This window comes from Schistosoma mansoni, chromosome 5, assembly GCF_000237925.1.
Source record: "Schistosoma mansoni strain Puerto Rico chromosome 5, complete genome".
Lineage (NCBI taxonomy): Eukaryota > Metazoa > Platyhelminthes > Trematoda > Strigeidida > Schistosomatidae > Schistosoma > Schistosoma mansoni.
The window spans coordinates 2,150,024-2,170,919 of record NC_031499.1 but is presented as its reverse complement, the minus strand read 5'-3'; the positions used below and the strand labels follow the sequence as shown (position 1 = coordinate 2,170,919).

At 35.8% G+C, this 20,896-nt stretch overlaps 1 protein-coding gene and 1 non-coding gene across 2 annotated transcripts; one reads left to right on the top strand and one right to left on the bottom strand.

Annotated features, from left to right (window-relative positions):
* Nucleotides 1–1,509: 1,509 nt before the first annotated feature.
* Nucleotides 1,510–20,239, top strand: Smp_153290 (putative cement precursor protein 3B variant 3). The gene is made up of 6 exons (XM_018797602.1): nt 1,510–1,784; nt 1,823–1,958; nt 5,567–5,708; nt 11,145–11,338; nt 17,143–17,600; nt 20,052–20,239. The coding sequence occupies exons 1-6, from the start codon at nt 1,612–1,614 to the stop codon at nt 20,062–20,064; spliced, it is 1,116 nt and encodes a 371-aa protein (XP_018652627.1). The 5' UTR covers nt 1,510–1,611; the 3' UTR covers nt 20,065–20,239.
* Smp_tRNA_00616_Pseudo_TTG.1.1 lies at nt 9,635–9,705 on the bottom strand. Its single transcript has one exon. It is a non-coding gene (tRNA).
* Nucleotides 20,240–20,896: the final 657 nt, after the last annotated feature.

Here is a 20,896-nt window from a genome sequence, read left to right as displayed (position 1 = left end):
TCCTTGACTTACGGCGATCTACATGACTGCTTATTATCCGTAAACTTCTTTTCACCCCAACATCAGGGTTTCAGGAATGGTCATCCTCGTATAACCAGACCTCTGACCACGGTGGTCAGATGGACAACCAACCTTGATCGCAAGGGAAAGGTTGACTAGTCAAAAACTTTTGATAGGGTCACTCATATATTTCTTATCAATAAGACCAAACAGATAGGTATCAAGTCACCGTTAATTGGTTGGCTTGCCTCCTATCTAAACAATCAACTTTTTAAAGTTAGGGTAGACTTCACTTTTTCTCAGGCTCCAGAACGTCTTAGTAAGGTTCTTCAGGGCTCAGTACTAACCCCTCTTCTGTTCTTGATTTATATAAACGATCTTCCTCAAGAGGTATCTTCAAATTTTTCACTTTCCGCTGATGATGTGAAACTCTGAAGAGAAGCGCGCAACCAACATGATAGATTGCCACTTTAGGAGGATCTGACTGATCTTCAAAGTTGGGGGGAAAACAACGGATTTGCCTTTAGCACTGCAAATTGTACGGTAGTTAATTTGAGACTTGTTATAGATTACGAATGCAACTTAGGTAGCTCCCCTATAGAGGTATCCGAAGTTGAGAAAGACCTGGGAGTGTTGGTAAACTACTAACTAAAGTCCTACGTTAACTACTCCGTGGAAGTATTCAAACGCTATCGTTCTCTGTTGGCTGAACTAGTCCAAGTGACTTCCTGGGAGTCCTCCAAGAGAAAATTCGACAAATTCTTGTGAGCTAAGGGCAGTATCTTACTATAATTTACCAAAACTTTTCCCCTTTTGATCGTTAAATATACCTAGGTTCTTACCAGGAGGGATATTACTTACGTACTTACGCCTGTTACCCCCAATGGAGCATAGTTTGGTAAAAGCGGTGTTCATCGGTTGGGGATCGAACCCGAACCTCCCAAAATGGCAGGTGTGCATTATTTCATTGAACAACCGACGCCCTACCTGGAGGCATCGGTGATCCACTATTTCTAGATACGGGAACCCGTTAAGCAGAAGCTCATTCTATTCCATCCATAGCCATTTGCAACCAATTGAGACTAGCTGAGTCTCTTTCATGTCTGGTAATTCACCACGTTTATTATTGCTGCACACCAGGACTAGTGTCTATCTCTCCTATCATCTCTATTCTCATATTTTAATTTCATCTCACATATTGTCGCTTAGATAAGTAATTTATTTATTCTTGAAACCATCGTCTTCTATTAGCACTCGAATTATTACTTTATTGCTTTTAAATTACACCCAACCAGCCTCCTGCCTGATTATGATAGTTACTGATGTCTGGAATCCCTAATGCCCTGAGACAAACATACTCATATTACACGATATACAAATCTACAAATCACAACCTACCAGTCGAGTAGCTGGACTATCACTTATCGAACTGTAAAAAACACCAGGAACCGTACCAAAACAACAAGAGGGGAGAGCAAACAAATCAATTTGTTTATATAAGCTACTGACAATGGGATTGGATATCGAGCATTTTGAAGGAGGGTAGTTAAACGAATCTTTAATCACCTGGTTTATGTTGCTTAAGTCCACTGAAGTTCCGTAGTCTTCAAAATGGGGGATGAATCTATTGAATGCCTGTCTAACGACTCGGGAGATTCATGGGATATCCTGAGTAATTCTGAGTCTGAGATGGAGCACGATCCTTCAAGTCAACCACAATCAAACCGTCTCATCGTCTGTGCTAGTTGTGGCGATTTATTGTCTGATGAGTTCCTTCAGTGCTTGTAAGTTGGTTCATATAAATCGTCGTTTATTCTGATAGGTTATGCAAGAGTTGCTACGTTTGTATCAAGTGTAAATCGAAATCTCCTTTGGCTACAAAGTGCACAGAAGTTGGGGAACATTCGTTTATACCAGCACTCAGGTTGTTATCATCTAAAGATGTGTCTAATTTAGAAGTAAGCCAGTATTTCACTTCTGATGTAGTTTTAGCAAAGAATTTCGGTATCGATAGCGTTTTTACATCTATTCACTTCACAATAATTTGTCATAGTTCATCTACCATTAATAAGTATGTTTTTTGTGTGATGCTCCTAGTAGTTGCCCATACAACACAGATTGTCAGGCATATAATAAACTTCAGTTATTTTCCATATGCTGAATTGTTGTTAAGAATTGTACTAGGTAGTCATTTGAAAAAAAAGTTGTATAAACTGAAGAATATACTGTCTCTTGTTGTTTCATTAGCAATTATAACCTTCATCAACTACTGGCTAAACTCAAAGACAAGTTCAAAAGTACAGAGGTGATAAAAATGACTTTGTATCGACAGTATCATTGTTTAGTCACCTTTGGCAAGAAAACTGAAGTATCCTTACACTTTTCTGAGGGATTTCCAGGTCGCTTTTTTCTGAGCTCTAGTAAATAAGGTCGCTCAACTCGAAAATTCCTAAATGTTCTACTTCGTGAAAAAATGTAATATAGATTTGAAAAAGGTCGTTTAGTAACATCTTTTAAAAGGTTGATTAATGTATGTGATTAAATGAATAATACATGTATTGTGAAATAAGTTCCAAGAATACACATACGTTTGTTTGCATTTGGTTCTTGGTTTATCTTCAATGCAGAAATGATGATTGCTAATGAAAATTGTAAGGATTATATCTCTTGGCTATATAATGCATAGATTTGTCATAGATATTGATATAGTTGACCAAAGATTATGGCAAGTCATCTTTTTATTTGACATTTCCCGGAAGGAAAAACTAATATTACTTGCAAGGTAGGCAATGATTTATCACATTTCAGTTTTTTTTATGTTCAATCCTGCGTATATGTAGTAGCCCACACAATATGAAAAGTAGGAACTCATTCTGCTGTTTACTTAACGTTAGTTTCGACCATTTGGCACATTTAATATAAAATGTCTCTGCAGCTAGTGTAACAATGATGGTTTGTTTTTATAGTGACCAGTCAAAAAGATTAGAAATGTGAGAGTTAATGTAGTGAGAAATATCCATATTGGTTTAAAGTCTCTTGGTGCATCATAATTCTGTAAGTGGAGTCTCAACAGTTATGAAGCTGCCATCCGGGATGCTTCTAGTTGTTTCAAGTGCAACCTTTATAAAACTATGCTTGGAGAATGAGTATATTCCCAAAGGAAGTGTTGCACAGTATAAAATTTCAAGATAATCAGTTGAGTTTACAGATAAGTGTCTAAAAACCTGGTATCTTAGAGATATATGTATGTATACAATTATTTATAAACATTTATATGACGATATATGAAGGTTCATATGCTTAGACTTTTTTTCCTTGCTATTGTTCATTGATCGTGTCACACATTGTGAACTTATGTGTTACAATCATCGACTACTAGTTTTTAGTTGGTATAATGTGTTAATTGTTCCAGTTTTGAAGGTCTATAATGTTGATTATGTTAATGACTGATTGATACCACTAAAGGTATATTATTTAATCTAGGCACTTGAATTATTGATCCCATTTTAAGTATAAATACTCTTCATTTATATTCCTGTTTGTAGGTTGCAATTATTTTTCCATACACTTCAGTATTAACTACTGCGTACATGGTTTTTGAGTAGCAGTACTTATCAAGTATTAGTATAAATCTGCTGCATTGTTTCTACAATCGCTATTTTCCACTTATTTATTTATTTATTTGAACACATAAATATTAGTACAAGGGGGCACTAGATACATTCCGCCACACAATAATGGTGAGAATGGGGAGAGGTAAATGGTGTAAGGTGCGTACAAAACAAAAAAGAACAATAACGACCACAAGTTAGTGTATGGTAGTGAAAAAATAATCGTAATGGGGGAAATAGAAAGATACGATCAGAAAGAATTCTTTCAGTCAAAGAAGTTACGGGCACTTTTATGAGGAAAGTAAAAGAAGGTTACAGCAGGATCGCCACTGGCTTCTATTCTGAGCCATATTTAATAACGTCTTTAGCCACTGTGTTGCACCATCTTCAGGACCCCAACCAGGAAGTCGTGAAGGACCAACAGAAGCCAGTCTTGTACAGCTTTCATACCACGACACCATGTCATACACTGACCACCTCTCCGCTTTTTCCAACCAGTCCCAGAGTCGGCAAATAATGCACGACGAGGAGTTCCCTGGGACGACATTCGTAGAACATGTCCAAGCCACCGAAGTCGGTGTTTTAAGATGGTGACACCAATTGAATTATCGTCTCTGCGCCCGAACACACGATGCCGAACCTCTGCATTACTAACATGGTAATGCCACTGTATGTCAGCAATCCTTCGAAGACAGCGATGATCGAACACAGAGAGACATCTAACATCCTCAACTCGGAGAGGCCAGGTTTCACAAGCATAGAGAAAACTGCTCTCACCGACGCGTTGTAGATCCGACCTTTTACGGCCAGACTAACATCACGAAGGCACCAAAGATGGCCCAGATTGGCATAAGCCGTTCCGGCTTTCATTATACGTGCATCGATCTCATCACTCACGCCACCACCAGCACTTATATAGCTACCTAGATACACGAACTTCTCAACTACTTCAATCTTCTCACCACCCAAGGAATAGAATCCTGTCAGTCTTGTAAGAGGACTTCTCACTTTGAAGGTGCAAAGCATATACCGTACTTGCGGACACTGATTGCTAACTGATTAAGTGCGGATTGCATGGCTTGGGCACAGTAAGGCAATATCATCCGCATGCTCAAGGTCGAGAAGTCTTTCTCCAGGCAACAAATCCACACTGCCATTACTTACATCTATCAGAGCTGTTTCCAGAATGCCATCGATGGCAAAGTTGAAGAGGAATGGTGATATTGGGAAACGTTGTCTAACCCCACTGCCTGAATGGAATAGTGGAGAGAGGTGGTTGCATGCCCTCACACTGCCTGAGGTGTTTGTATATAGGGCTTTTAGGATGTTAATAAACTTCTCAGGCACACCCTTCTTCAATAGATAATCCTAAAGAGCAGTCCTGTTCAACGTATCGATGGCAGCCCTGATGTCAAGAAACTACGATTGTTGGTCTGTGATAAGTATCACGGTGTTCTAACGTTTGGCGGGGCAGAATATTTGATCAATACATCCTCGATCAGGACGAAATCCAGCCTGCTCCTTGCAAGTCAATCTTTCTCGGGTTTTGAACAACCTACGAAGTATGATAGGAGCCAATAGTTTGAACGTAATCCACTTGTATAGTGATGAGATAATACGACTAATGGCTTATCTTAAAATTAAGAATGAAACTAGTTTTCATATAAATTACTATAGTGTAACTCATATACTACATGCAAGTGTATATACTCTGCTTTAAACTACTCTTTTGTATTAGGAATAATAGTATTAGCTGGTTAGTCAGGGCAAATAAAGCAGAACCAGGTCCGAACTTCTTGTCAATTAGTTGAATATTGAGTGCTTAATTCATTAGGTTATCTGTTTAAAATGTCATACAGGCCGCTTAAACATGTGTTTAAATAGTATCGAATTTTCACATCACTTATTTCGTTGCGATTTAATGACCTAAATAGTTGCATTTTATCTTTATTTAGAACTGTGAATCAGATATTCTTAGTTTACCGGAAACTGATAGCACTCCATCAGTTCATGAAGATTTCACTGATATAGACAACTGGATGAAAAGCAGTTCAAATACACATTCGCTTACATTATCAGATTTCAGTTCCAATAAAGGTGAGGTTTAACAAATATATTTCGTCGCTTCTGAATATAATGTAATCTCATGTATTTGCACTATGTTCAAAACACTTATAAATAAATTGGGTTGTCGACATATTATTGGTTGGTTAAACCAACCTTTTTGACATCCATAACTATTGGATATTATGTTTTCGTCCCTGTTTCAATGATATAGCGAGTTAAACTATATGTTTCAAAAAAACTTGTTTGGCTTTTGCCACCTTACGTCACCTATGGCAAAGGCGAGATATCCATATATAGATAAAAGGATGGGTATACTGTGCAGTAGTTCGTTCTGTTCTATTTTACGGCTGTGAAACATGGCCATTAAGAGTAGAAGATACTCGTAAGTTACCAGTATTTGATCCCAGCTGTCATAGAAATATTGCTTACATCTACTAAGATCACTGGGTAAGTAATAGTGAGGTTAGATGCAGAGTATTAGGGAATGATGGTAAATCAGTTGATGAGGTTGTAAATCTTCATCGACTGTGATATGGTCGGGAGACGTGTTACATATGCTTGAACACCAATTACCACGACGCGCAATGTTGACTAGTGTTAGGGATGGTTGGAAAGAAGTTAGTGGCGGCCAAACCAAAACATGGCATCAGCGCTTGAAGTCACTAACTTCTAGCCTTAGCCATGTTGGTAGATGCAGACTACTTGTTTGGGGTCCGCGTGACTATCGTAACCAATGGTTGGAGACTTGAGTGACATGGTTCAGAATCGATCACAATGGCGTCGGTGTATACACTCTTTGTCTTTCCTTAAACCATGAGATTAAGGTTACTTTATACCTTTCTTCCTACGAACTGATTCTTTCTCCCTGTATTATATCCTTATGCACAATCTTTCTATTACATATTACTGCCATTGAAGTAACTACTTCTATGAATTTGGTATTCATCTTGTTGTGCTAATGAGATGTGGCAGCTTGGGCTGATGCATATATGTGCCTGGTCATACGTTGTAGCTGAATGGCTGAGACTATATGTTGTTATTGTTTTTTGTTAACATAGTTATACATTATATCCGAGTTACTTTTCGTCCTTTTCCCATTGCAATCGGCTATTTGGGATTTCCGGTCTATTCGTTCTAGAATGGTTAGTTAATATACACCTTATTCTTTTTTGCCATAGATATTTGTATAAAGTCTTCAGTTAACTGACTGATTAAAACACATAAGGACGGATCTGTAATAATGGCATATTAATTCAAGTTTTTTTTCACTTCAACGAGCTACAATGTGTAATAAAAAGTCAGTAGACGGTTAACATTCATAAATATAAACGTTATCAATAAACCATGAAGAAACAGTCTTTAAATACGATATCAAAAGGTTTAGTTTCGCTAGTTTCAATTAATTTGACAAAACAATAGTACATATATCAAAAGTTGTTATTATACGAAAGGATAAGAAAAAAGGTAAATGACATTCGTGAATGCCTATTGGAAAAGGTTCTACTGTAAGACTTTCTAGCTGTCATACTAGTATTGCTGTTGTTTTTTTACATATAATTATAAAGGTAACTATACACTAGTTTGTATCGCATCTTATATTTACGCAATCGGTTGTTATTATTTTAATGCCAAAATGTCTCCTATAATTTTGTTCTTCTAATAAAAACTATGTAATTTCCTAATCACAGTTTATTCTTTTCTGTCCTGTTACAATATGTTCTACATTGTACCTTGCTTACTTTGTCGTTTTTAGGTAATTTAAAGGACATTAGTTTATGTTTATCTATTGAAGTCCTTCAGTACTTTGACACACACACATTATTATTCTCTTCTGGAACATTACTTTTTGGAACTAAAACTAACTAAAAAAAGCATGTGCTACGATATGAAGTCTTCTGGGTTTGCTAGCACTTAGTAATACACTGTCATTATTTGATTGAACTGTTCGAGAGATCGTTAGGTTGAATATCTTGTTTTATTAATCGTAGTTATATAACTTACTAATCGTGGTAATGTGGTATATGCTACTTGAGCTGACAGATATAAGTAGTATGTAGTAGCAGGTGACATGCCTGCCAGCATGAGATTGAATTAAAGAGAACAGAAAGGGAAACAGAGAGAAATTGGAGTAACAACAGAATTGAAAGAATCACATATTGTCTTGTGAGTCATATGTGGAAAAATCTGAATACTTGATTTCCATCTGGAGTTTATGCTGATGTTCGGAAGAACAGTTAAAGCTCCACTACCGAACCATCCAGCTCAGAGAACAAAACTCCACTTAAAGCACTAAACTTTCAACCACTAGGTCACAGGTTAAAGTTCCACCTCATCTACTTCGGTTTGGTAGCCGAGTACTACCACTAGCCCTTACACATATGTGTGGCTCAAAGTTGAGCATATGAGTTCATACTTAGTGAGTTACGTCATATATATATATATATAATAGCAACCCGATAAGTGGTAGATCTTTAAATTGTGGAAATCGTCGATCAGAAAACCTAGGTAACCACTCAAAACTCACCATATAATTGATGAAACTGGATATTTTTTATTTCCGTCTCCTTGTTAGCTTATATTTTAAAATCGTCTATCTTATTGACTTAATTTATGTCGTTGTGTTGTTTGAGCATTTTATCCACTAAACCTTCGCGCAAGATTTTATGCTGATATGTTTTCTTGTCTTTTCGACTCAGTCAGTGTTTATTAGCTAACCGATCAGTGATAACATAATTTCGTCAAGGAGCCTGTTGTGTTTACTTACTGATTTCAGCTTTGTTGTAATGCCAAACTTTACCGTATTCATCTGACGAAGACTATTGAATATCCAGCCTTTTGAGTTTTAATGTATTCTGTTGAAAAAACTATTCAACCTTCACCTATAATAGTTATAGCATCCAGGAACATCCCAGGTTGTTCATTAAATCAATGTAAAGTGGTTGTCTACGTGTCGATCTAGGGCGTTTAGTAGTTTTCATAAACTTTACAACACTTTTTTCTGCTCAACATAATTATTGATGCGTGTTGCATGATTTGTTCATATACATCTTGGATGAATGTGAAAAGAGCTAATGGAACTTGACATTCAATCTGTTAAATAAGTTGATGGCTACCTTGAATTGATAGCTCAACGGATAGTCCATTGAGACTTGAAGCGAAAAGTATTAATTTAAATATTTGTGTAAACATCAACACTTGGGATGAAGGTACATTCAATTAGCTGACAAGTCCTAGATAAGGTGAAACGTGTTTTCCTAACATCACTTCTAACTACTATCCAATTATGATAAAAGTTCATATTAAAACCTCGCTTAAGTTTCAAGTGATCTGTTTCTAAAATCATGTGTTTAACACAAAATGAAGATTCAAAGTCAAATGGTTCCTTCTTTTTCTATTATTTCAAACAGTTTAAAGTATCGATTGTTCTTTGTTTATTGAGTTGTAATAAAACTCCATACATTTCCGTAAACTAGTTCTATTTGTTTATTGTTTATGTTAAACTTTAATTGGTCGATTTCTCATATTGAACAATTGAAAATCGAATCATTCCAATTGATTGCTTCCAACAAGAAACACATTATATTATGTTATAACTGTATGAATCTATATAGTGATAGTAGTAGTAGTGGTAGTAGTATTAGTATTAGTATTATTATTATTAGTAGTAGTAGTAGTCAGTCATATAGAGTATTGTTTTAGCTAGTTGTTAATGTATTTTAAAATAATAATATCCTTGTATTCTCGGTACACCAGTATCATAGTTAATATGCCAGGTTAAACAAATAGTGCTTGAAGACTGTCGTTTACACCATGGTTAATTATGTGACATTTGAGTTTATCAAATATTAGTTAGTAATTGTAAGCAAAGATGGATAGTGGCTAGCAGTGGAATGGAGGACGCGCGTTTCGTTCTATTTGGGACTCACCAGCTGGATGTACTCGCATCTCAGAGTTGATGTTCACTCTGGGACTCGAACCCAGTACCTTTCGCTTCAAATGCCATCGCGTTATCCACTCGGCCACTGACCGATTGCGGTCCTAACACATCGATGAGAAGATCCAAACAAACAATACTAAATGAATTTATTAGTTAGTAATTATTTGTTCATTTTGTTTCAAATTGATTTTAAATTAAATAGTTGACGTTCATCATTACAAGACTTCTTCAATTTTGCTCGGGCTATGGATTAGTGTTTAAAAGACCTAACTTTCAATCAATAGTTTTTATGTTGGAATCTCACTTTATCTGAACCGGTTTGAGCAGCTTGGCAGCGCAGTTAGCCGTCATATAAGTAGGGTGTATCTCAAATCAAAGTATATAAGCCTATGCTTGAGACGAGTTAAATTTGAGTCTAATTAACAAATATGATCACTCTTGTCGACGGGTATACATCATGCTTTGGTCACTTGGTGTATATTTCCTATCCAAAATCTCAAATCTAATACTGGCACATTGTTGTAGAAATCCCAAATATCTATAGTTTTTTAATCTCAACCATTTATTAGATCTACTGATTATAGCAAGGTGGTTATCTTTTTATCTTGATCCATATCTCTGATTCCACATGGAAAATAGTTTTAAAATACGACTGACTACAGTAACATGGCATAATATTTCATGTACAAAATTTATTAGCCTTCTTATGTATAGTTTATATTAATTCACTTTGGTCATTAAAAGTTTTATAAATCTCAAGTCTTTCTTATTTTTTGTAAGAAGCTAAATACCTATAATTCATTCGTTTAAACACTCAATTATTAACTATCAGATCATTGTAATGCTTCACTAGGGGTTAGTATCGTTAAATTCTGAAATAGGGTTGTGCTTTACAGGTCATCACATTCACATTCAAGCAGAACAACTGAATCTTACATTAAACTATAAATTAAACTTGTTGTATTCGGTTTATCAGCATATGTGACAAAGGTTATAAAATTGAACTCTAAAACTGTAGCCTTGAGGTTGAAATGTGAGTTTTTATTTTGAGATATTAAATGGTTGGAGGTAGTTGACAAGAAACTCTTGATATAGGTTTCGCGCTATTTTTTAATCGTCACTAAGGTGTGCTTATAAACTTGAGGGATGTGGTGCTCCCTGGCGGATTCTATCTCATGTCACCTTGTTACGCAATCAGATATTACCACTTCTAGATTTGTGCCATGACTGACGTATTCTAGAAATAAGATATTTACAAGTGATTGATCACTGCTATACTTGTGTAGTCTTTTAGCATTGATTAAATTCCATTGACCTAATATCGCAATACAGTGCACATGATGTCGAGTCATTTAGACTAGTGGCCATATTACAACTCAATAAGTAGAATCTGATCATTGCTAAAAGGACTAGGCAAACATGGCATTCGTCATTGCTCAGTGATTAACCAGCTTTAATTTCCAGACCACTGAGTCAATCATACCCATACAAGCAATTACTAATAGTGTATTTCTATTCTATTATTTTAGAATATGTCGAAGTTGAGGCTATTCCATCTAATCCTACTACTGATGAACATCAAGATAAGAAATGTACAAATCAATTATCACAAGGTGACAGCTCAATTCTACATGTTTTATTACAATTTTTACGAAATAACAATCAATCGACAATAGAACCAAGTTTATTCGACTCAAAATTGTTACTGGCATCAAATTTAGAGGTGAGCAATTCATTTTCTTATGATTATTTCGATGGAATTAAATTGTCTGGAGGACCTTGATTTTGTTCATCATTTATTGGTTGTTTGAATCTTCACATTAATATATTAAGGACTGCAATTGATCAGTCTCTTGTTGGCGTATTTGCATAATGTGCGGAGAAATTCGAACTCTTCACTTTTACATGGAGTTTGTGCTGATGATGTCGTTCAGAATAACGATGATAGCTCCACGACCAAACCATCCAGCTCAGAGAACAAAACTCCATCAAAAAGGATTGTCTCGATATTGCCATTGAGTTTCAAACATTATAAGCGGAGATGGATGGTGGCTAACAGTCCTTAACAACTGTGTGGAGATCCAAACAGACAATACAAATGAATCAAAATTCACCCCATAGCATAAGCCAGGGGCTGTCTGGATGCACAAGTTAAGGGAATAACGCAAGCAGTATTGGGTTCGAGTCTTGGAGTGAACATTAACTCTGGGTACAACTAGCTGACGAGTCCCTAATATGATGAAATGCGCGACCTGGATTCAAATGTTAGCATGATAAATTAGCAAGAGCAATTAATAGAACGTTTTATACAGCCAACCTTGCGTGGGCGTTTTCTAGTAGAAAAGAGTTTTCCTCCTTAATTCGCATCTTAAAATTCAGCTGCTCCCGTGGCGATAGCTATATTAGTTGTACTCCCAGGCAACTTGACCAGAAAATGAGTGTGCATCTCCCAGCTTGGTTTGGAAAGGTTCAGACAAAGACAATACATATCTCTGTCTTGGCACGCCTGATGCATATTGGGTATATGGTAGACAGAATTGGATCATTTAGTGTGATCTATCGTATACCTTCGTCATTTCCCAATGGGTTTCAATCCCGTCTCCTACATATTGCAGAAGCTGTATCAATTCGAACCTAAAACCCTAGTTTATGGATTCAGAAGAAGTTTGTGCCACCCCTTCCCTTGCTTAGCCGGATATGACTTAATAAATGATCTTATTAATTTTTTTTCCGCATCCTGTATTTGTTTGCCATTTTTCACATCTTTTCTTTTATATTCTATAATAATATTTATACACTTATTACGTATTTTTAACAATGTTTCGTGATTATTAAAGTCTTTTTAATCCCACTTTAACCTACTACACCTATGCTGAACTAGTGACTAGAACTTGGGTTATTTTCTTATTCTTATCACTACTACTAGTAAGCCTGTCTTCCTACCATCAATTTGTACTTTTTACCTATTATGTGCAGTTATGCAATCTACTACATTGTGGTCATCAACTCACAAATTGCATCGATGAGTTTGAAAATTTTTTAGACAAATGAGTAATCATGTATATTGAAGTGGAGACTGATTGTTAAGTTATTTATTATTATAGGCTTTACTCACTATTATATTTTTGGTACAATATATGATTCTCAGCACAAAGTATTTCAACAAGTTTCCGTTTCTTACTTCTTGGTCGATCCTGACGATGAATATTGAGTGGTCGCCATTTAGAAGTCAGTAGTCTAGGCATCGACGTCTGAATAATGTACATTCTTTTCGCTGCACATTGCCGGCAACCACGATTTCTCTGATTGGAATTTCTTGTAATTTATACAGCAAAAGCTTGTAAGCTTTTCATGAATCCATCAGAATAGGTTGTGCGATTAATAGACATAATAATGTGTCAAAACAAACAAAACCAGATAACTTTTTGAAATATCTAGATGACAGGAACAGGTAGCCCATATGTTCAAGTAGGCTGCAAATATTGCTCGCTTATATTTATGTTGTTCTAATTTTCACAATGGGAATCTTGGGTATTTTAAAGTTCTAAACACTACGTTATCTTTTTGTCATAAGCTTCAAATATTGTCGGGGCATTTCTCACTTAATAAGATATAAAATAGAGCACTAACTTGAAGAGTTATGCGAGTACCGTATGATCTAATGGTATACAGCTAGGAGTAGTATGTCAACTGTTATGTCTTTATGGCCTGTTAATATGTCACTTGATTAAATCGCCAATTAGAAACACCGACTTATATGACCAAACCAATGACTCATCAGCCAATACGAGCAGCCCAGAATCAACTCTGAGTTCCTGTTGATCCTCTGAGATAGTAGTTTTTAGCCTAACCCAGCCGGTTCAGTCTAGGACACCAATATCAGCCTCCGCTATATGAATCCTGTATTTCAGACATACGCGGTTTATATACAAGCAAACCAGACCGCATTATACCATAAAATAGAAAATAAAAATTATGCAAGATTAGGCCAAAAGTGGCTGTGATTGTGAGAGACTGTAACTAATAAATTGGAAATGACTTAAGAATAGTAAATCGTATAATTCTTCGTCCGGATATGACAAACCGTTCTTATTCGTTCGTAACATCCAGATTTAAAAAAATGAAGCACCTAGTTCAACCACTTATTTTTGTATCTATCAATTCAACTATTTATGTAGAGCGATTTACATTTACCGATATTCCAATAACTTAAATTTTTTTGTGAATATCTTCCGGCATGGCTAAGAAAACCCATAGATGGGACGATCAACCATTCAACCTGGGTCATACGCCCAACAGTAGTCTATTACTTTAGTAATTATCTGCCAAAATCTATCAAATTCGAAGTCTTTCAAACGGTAGAAATAATGACTATACAGGATTTAAAAAAAGGAGTTTTACTTTTATTTACTTCTCTTATCATAAACATTGATCTGAATATTTTTTCGTTATCACGTCATGTAAATTATTTTCGTCTAATAATCCTCTTATCATGTGTTCATCTCTTTTGTTCATCATTACTACTTTAGAATCAGGTGATTCACATTGTTAGCTAATCATCATATGATTAGAATATTACATCGCTGTCTGTTTTATATTAGTTTATGATTGTCTAATTGTCGTATTTATATATTGCTGACTATGACCTTGTACACTGTATTTTCATTGGTCGCTTTATTCATGGCCAATGTATCTAGGTTACCAAAAACTTTGACTAGGTTATTTTGTCAGAAGGGGTTTTTATGGATATTATAGTAATTTTAACAGTTGAGATCATGAGTTAATTGAAACTAGACTACCATGGAAAACCTGGAAGCACTGGACTGCCGTTTCTTCCTATTGTGAAACTCCTTATCAGTGTGCATCCACGACCCCGCACTCGCAAGATTGAAACCCATGACCTATCGGTTTCGGTTATTTTAATTAATAAAACAAAAAGGAAATTTTGGTCTCGATTTGATAAATATAGACAATAACAATTCGATGCTGATATTTTTGTTTTCCTGTCGTATGAATCCAGACTATTATTGTACAAAATTTCAATAAAACGTAAAGTAATGTGATACTTGTCGGTTAGGCTCAAAGACGAAATGTACGTTCTCGTGTTTTGGTTTTTCATTTAGTGCTGGTTACAAGTGTTTTATCAGACTACCAGTCAACGTCTAGGACAACCTAGTACAGATGTTTATTGCCTTAAGTTGACACACCGTACGTTATCAGTACAGCAAGAGTGTGAATTAACAAGATAAGAAAAAGCGATAGTCATATCTTACGGGATGGAAACTTAAACTTGAGATGTTGAAGTATAGGAGCATATATTGGTACTAAACTCAGTACTTTAGAGGAAGATAAAGCATAAATGCGATTATGCTACTGTAACTAATTTTCGACTTTTATCCAGTGTCTTCAACTGTAGTTATTGCAATTAAAACAACTTTTGGATGCATTCAACTCTTTCCAAAACTCGAGGGATTCGTTACCATAGTATTTAAATAATGACAATAACATTGTCATTCATTCGTTACCCCAGGTACAAATTCATGTTCTTAGGTTTAAACCACACTTTAAGTGTAAAGGCTAACGATACTACCTGGTTACCCAGACCAAAGTAGGTGAAACTGGGTTCAAACCTGTGATTTCGTGACTGAAAGTCAAATACCTTAACAACTGGACCATTGCTACACTTCCCAAATAATTACCAATCAGTGTATTTTATAAGAACTCCTTTTCAGTTTTAAGCGAGCAGTTTCACAGCATCTAAAAAACGGTGATAATAAAACTAATAGTCGGAAGTTAAAATGTTATAGAATCCAGTCATATTAAATTTTAGAAGGAGTTTTGTGGATATTATAGTAATTTTAATAGTCTTGTAATAGTATTCCGACACGAGGCAATGGATTTTAAACGTTCTTTATGCCCTAACGCCTCAGGCTGAGCTATTTCGTTTACTACTCTACATATGTGATATATGCGGTATAAGCTATATTGCCATGTAGAGCTGAAGGTCTCACATGAGACTGGAAGTTCGTTATTGACATTGTGGATAGTTCGGCATTACTTTGGTAAGGTTTGCTGACTGTTCATGCGCAAAATCGGTTTGCTGGTTAACCGATTTCATTCATACTGGTGGTTGCTTTTCAGTGTTCTCAAGGGCCATTGTCATTGGAACATTGTAAGGCATGTCACTAATGCTAACAGTAATGAGTTTGACTGTAGTGTAAGCGGAATGGGTCAACTTTGGCCTGTTCATGCTGTGCATAATTGATTTACGTGATCATTGATCAGAATAAGTAACCATGTGATATGAATGTGTATATGAATGGTGCGAATGGTCCACCAGGGTGCTTGGTACCTGTGTGGTTGCGCTACAGGATTGAGCTGTAGGGTTGAAGCCTATTTAGTATCTGGTTCTCATGGTTTCAACTATTAAAATATTCAATTTCAACTAATCCCCATCAATAGAGAAACCCACGTTATAATATCGATCAAAGTATCGAGGGTTGTTTTTGCAAAAATAATTTTTTGTTTCAAGGCTACAATATTTTGTTTATCATTTAAAGTATACTTTCAATTTACGTGTAGTTTGTAATATAAAGTCATACGACTATACCATCTTATTTTATCTAATCTTTCTTTATGATAAGAATTTCGTGAATAGTTATGTTATGAAAGTCACCCTTACAAACGTATAATGAATTCTTTTATTCCAAAGAATATGATACTTTTTTTGCCAACAACATATTTAAAGGAATCCGTCCACTAGTACTTGTACTACATAGATTATTGGAAATAAAGTAATGATGAATAGCTATTGTCTGACTACTAAACGTAGATATGTACATCTTTCTTATTCCATTTTACCGATGAATATATTATTTAGTGATTAAAATCAGCTAGTTAAAGATGGTTTCATTTTATTACAGGTTCTTGTTATTGTTGTCTTTAAGCTAAATTTTTGTAGTCTTAAGATGTTTCGGTATTCGAACTTGAATTAGGTCATGTTTGGAACTACCCAGCTACCCGAACCTTAGTAGATAGGTTATGATTTGAGCTGGCACGTCATTGATTGAAAGCTGAATACTTTTATTAATACGCTACCACCCTCCCATGAAATAAAACTCACCGAGCGTATTCGGTTTGTAGTTACACTTCTTGTGTACCGCAGTTTTGTGCCCGGTCAGCTTCTTCGGCAATCGAGGGTTCGAGTCCTACTACCAGATGCCATGGCGTTTAACTTTCAACCACTTAAGTCTCATGGTCCAACTACACTCTACCTACTTTGTTTTGGACCCTAACGCTTAGGGTGTCCTGAAGCTAAGCAAATGAATGTATACCTGGTGAACGAGTGAAGTATCACAAGTTTATTGGGACTTTCAATTAGAATATATATATATTAGTTTTGGTGTTTTTTAAGCTTCATTCTTATAAAATCACAGACGTCAATTGATTGCATTCTAAATAGTTTAATTATTAAGTTTCTAATGGGAATGCTATTAGCTGTTGTTTTTCTCTCCTGTTCATTACCAGTCACCTTTTCCAAAAACATTTCATCCACACCATACAACTGTTCAGAATGTTTTACTAAATATGGATGATAGTTCAGCTTTTCAATCATGGTTCAATTTGGGTAGTTCTTTGGGGAATACACGTCGTAAACAAGAAAGTTTATCTTCTAATTCTTCATCATCGTCATTATCGTCTGAATCTAGTCCTGAAAATGTATCACAACATTATGATTCCTTTCCGTTAATAACAACATCACTTGCTGGTATAACAAGTGGTCGCTTCACAATTTCATCATCATCACCACCATTAACAGCAACAACAACAACGGCGTTGAAAAGAGAATCACTCGTTGGATCATCTGGTGGTAATAGCCCAAATCGATCAAGTTCCACTTCAGATTTCTCACCTCAATCGTCAGTCTGTTCCCCTTCATCTTCACCATTAGGAGCTGCTACTCAATTCTTGAAATCGGTTGTTAAGTGAGTTATTTAAAGTTTTAAATTGACTATCTTATCTGTTGATAGAAGTTTTTTCTTTATAAATAAATTATTACAAATAACCTCATATTTGTTAAGCAAGTTAGGGGTTATTTGGATGACAGGTTTTAGCGTGTAAAGTGACAGGTACATATTGGGTTTGATTGTCAATATGAATATTAACACCGGGGTACAGATACGTCAAACCATCTGACTAGTCCTTAATAAGAAGGAACGCACATCCTAAATCCTATTTCCAATTATTATTTAGCCGTTCTAGGGAATTATAAATAATGTCATTGGACTACATCATCTCATTCATTGTGCAACTGATATTACTGTTTATAAGCTGTTGTCATATTATTATTAATAGTTTTAGTAATTTACTCTGATTAAATCTTCATAATTATCATTTTGATGTTTCATTAGTCCGCCTGTGGTTTTTTCACTTTGGTCTGTGTGGTCATCTTTGAGAAAAGATGTTATCAGGCTGCTTGTTAGTTTGTAATAGTCAAGCTGTGATTCTCTGATGATTATTCTATCTATTAACCACCAGATATTGATTTCATTTGTATATGGTACTTTTGCGAGCTCTCTTTTAATATAGGATACTCTAATACAATAGCCTATCAGTCAGTGAGTTAGTCTCATCAACAGCATAGGATCTAGTGCATATATGTTTCGACTAAGGTTACCACACCGCTTAAAAAAGTGCAACAAAGCTTTTTATCTACCCATAGACTAAGGAAACACAAAAAGTGATTGCATCTGAGTCACATCACCCAAAGTCTCTAACCATAGATTACGATGATTTTGCTCTAGTCATATCTTCACCCCTCCACCTATACGGCTCTCTCAATCGAACAGCCAATGGATTCACGGGCTTACAGTATGTCCTGCTTTGACCACTCCTAGCTTTTTTTTTAAACCTACTACATCAGTAAATATCGCTCATCAAGGTAGGTGGTTGTTAGGCTTACGTAATCTATATTATAACTACCTCAATCGTTAAAGAATCACTATCTCATCAACTAGCTTGCCACATTTACTTAGTACCGCTCATTTAACCTTAACATTCTTCCTTATTCTCATATTTTGTCAACAACATAGGTATATATTCATTAATGGACCAGTTAAAATAATGTACCGGTTAAAATAATTACTTTAAGAAAAAAATCAATGGTCAAACACAACATAGATGACCAAAAGAACCGATGTTCATTTATAATTTCCTTTTAATTGGTGTGTGTGTGTGTAATTGTCTTCAATTCAGTCAACCAATTACAATTAATTCATGTTTGTGTATCCGGTTATTTATCCGTGTCAGTTTATAAATTTACTATTTTGGGTTTCGTCTTCTGATGATCAACAAATTTATATTTTATTTCTCCATTATTTTAAGGGATAAAAAAGGACTTACTTATCTAAATGGTCTAATTTAAACCGAAATATTCATTTCACAGTAAGCAGAGATGGATAGTGGCTAGTAGTGGAATCTAGGACGCGCGTCAAATCCTACTTGGGACTCGTCATCTGGATGTACCTGCATCTCAGAGTTGATGTTCACTCTGGGACTCGAACCCAGTACCTTTCTCTTCAAATGCCATCGTGTTATCCACTCGGCCACTACTGAGTTCTGATAGCCACTTGCTTGTGCGATAGGGTGAAGTTTAAATTCATTTAGTATTGTTTGTTTGAATCTTCCCATCGATGTGTTAGGACTGCAACTGGTCAGCACTGGGTTCGAGTTCTAGAGTGAACATCAACTCTGAAATGCAGGTACATCCAGCTGACGAGTTCCAAATAGGACTTGACGTGCGTCCTCCATTCCACTGCTAGCCACTATCCATCTTTGCTTACCATGCTTGTGAATTTAGGCTATATCGAGGCAATACGCACAGTATGCACATATGCCAATTAGAGACTGACCAGTTGCAGTCTTAACACATCAATGGTAAGATTCAAACAAACAATACTAAATGTATTCATTTCATAGCTCAGATTGTAAACAAATCTTAGCTAGATAACCATTGTAAATCAGAAAACATTGAAAAAAAAAACTTTTCGTTCTAGTGTGAAACTCATCGATAGTGGGATCTACGACCCTGTTGTGGGCTATTGGAACCAGGATCTATGAACCACTGGACCAGGGTTTAGTGTTGTACATGTGTAACTTTAATGAATTTGAAATATTATGCAACCATTTTCTATTGCTTGTGGTGGTTAACTATCTTACATTCGACATGGTTTAACTCCAGTAATGACGACTTACTCTTATACACTGACTTACTTACGCTTATTACCCTCATAGAGCATCATAGGCCGCCCATCATCATTCTCCATCGAACTCTGTCCTGGGTTGTCTTTTCCAGTTGCTATTCATCTTTTTGATGTCTGCTTTCAATTCCCTACGTAGTGTGTTCATTGACCTTCATCTTTTCCATTTCCCTTCAGGATTCCAAGTTAGCATATGCTTTGCGATGCAGTTTGATGATTTCCACAATGTATGTCCTATCCACTTCCAATGTCTTTTCCTAATTTCCTCTTCAGCTGGAAGACTCTTATACACATTACATGTAAATGTTTATAATCGAATTACGGATAATCAATTAGTTTTTTGTAAACTCATTTTCAGATACTGGGTATATGTAATGGATAAGATTAGCTGTTCAAATGAATACTTTTAGTGATGTTATGTTCTTTGACTTAAAGGATAGTTTGATTATTGGAACTTTCATTGTTGTTCTGGGCCCTATTATCACCTACTTCTTATTGAAGTGCGCTGTTTTTAGTGATTCCATCACTCCTTTCTGATTTCCTTAATACGAAGCTTGTTGAATAACTGAATAGCTCACCTCTACGTAAAGCAAGCTTTAATGATGTCCAGAATAACAATGAAAGCTCCCCAGTCAAAGTATCTAGCTCAGAAAACACAACGCCACCAACCGATGTGTGCGGCTTTCTTTGAGCTACAGTGATACTACCTAATTCCCAAACAGAAGTAGTGTGGAGCGTTGTTCGAACCTGTTATATAATAACCAAAAGTTGAACGTCCTAATCACTAAGCAACCGCTCGGCTACATAATTAATAGAATTCTGTCATGCTGATTATTGTTATAGCTACATGAGATGTTTATTAAATCCTGTCATTATAGAAGCATGAGTAACTTCGATTATTTGTTTATGTGTTATATACCGTAACTTTATCGGTTGCTGAGATCGAACTATCAAATGTGAAAGCAATTCTCATTGAATTTGCGTTGAAATGGAGTTTGTTTATTCGTCTCTTGCTTCTAATT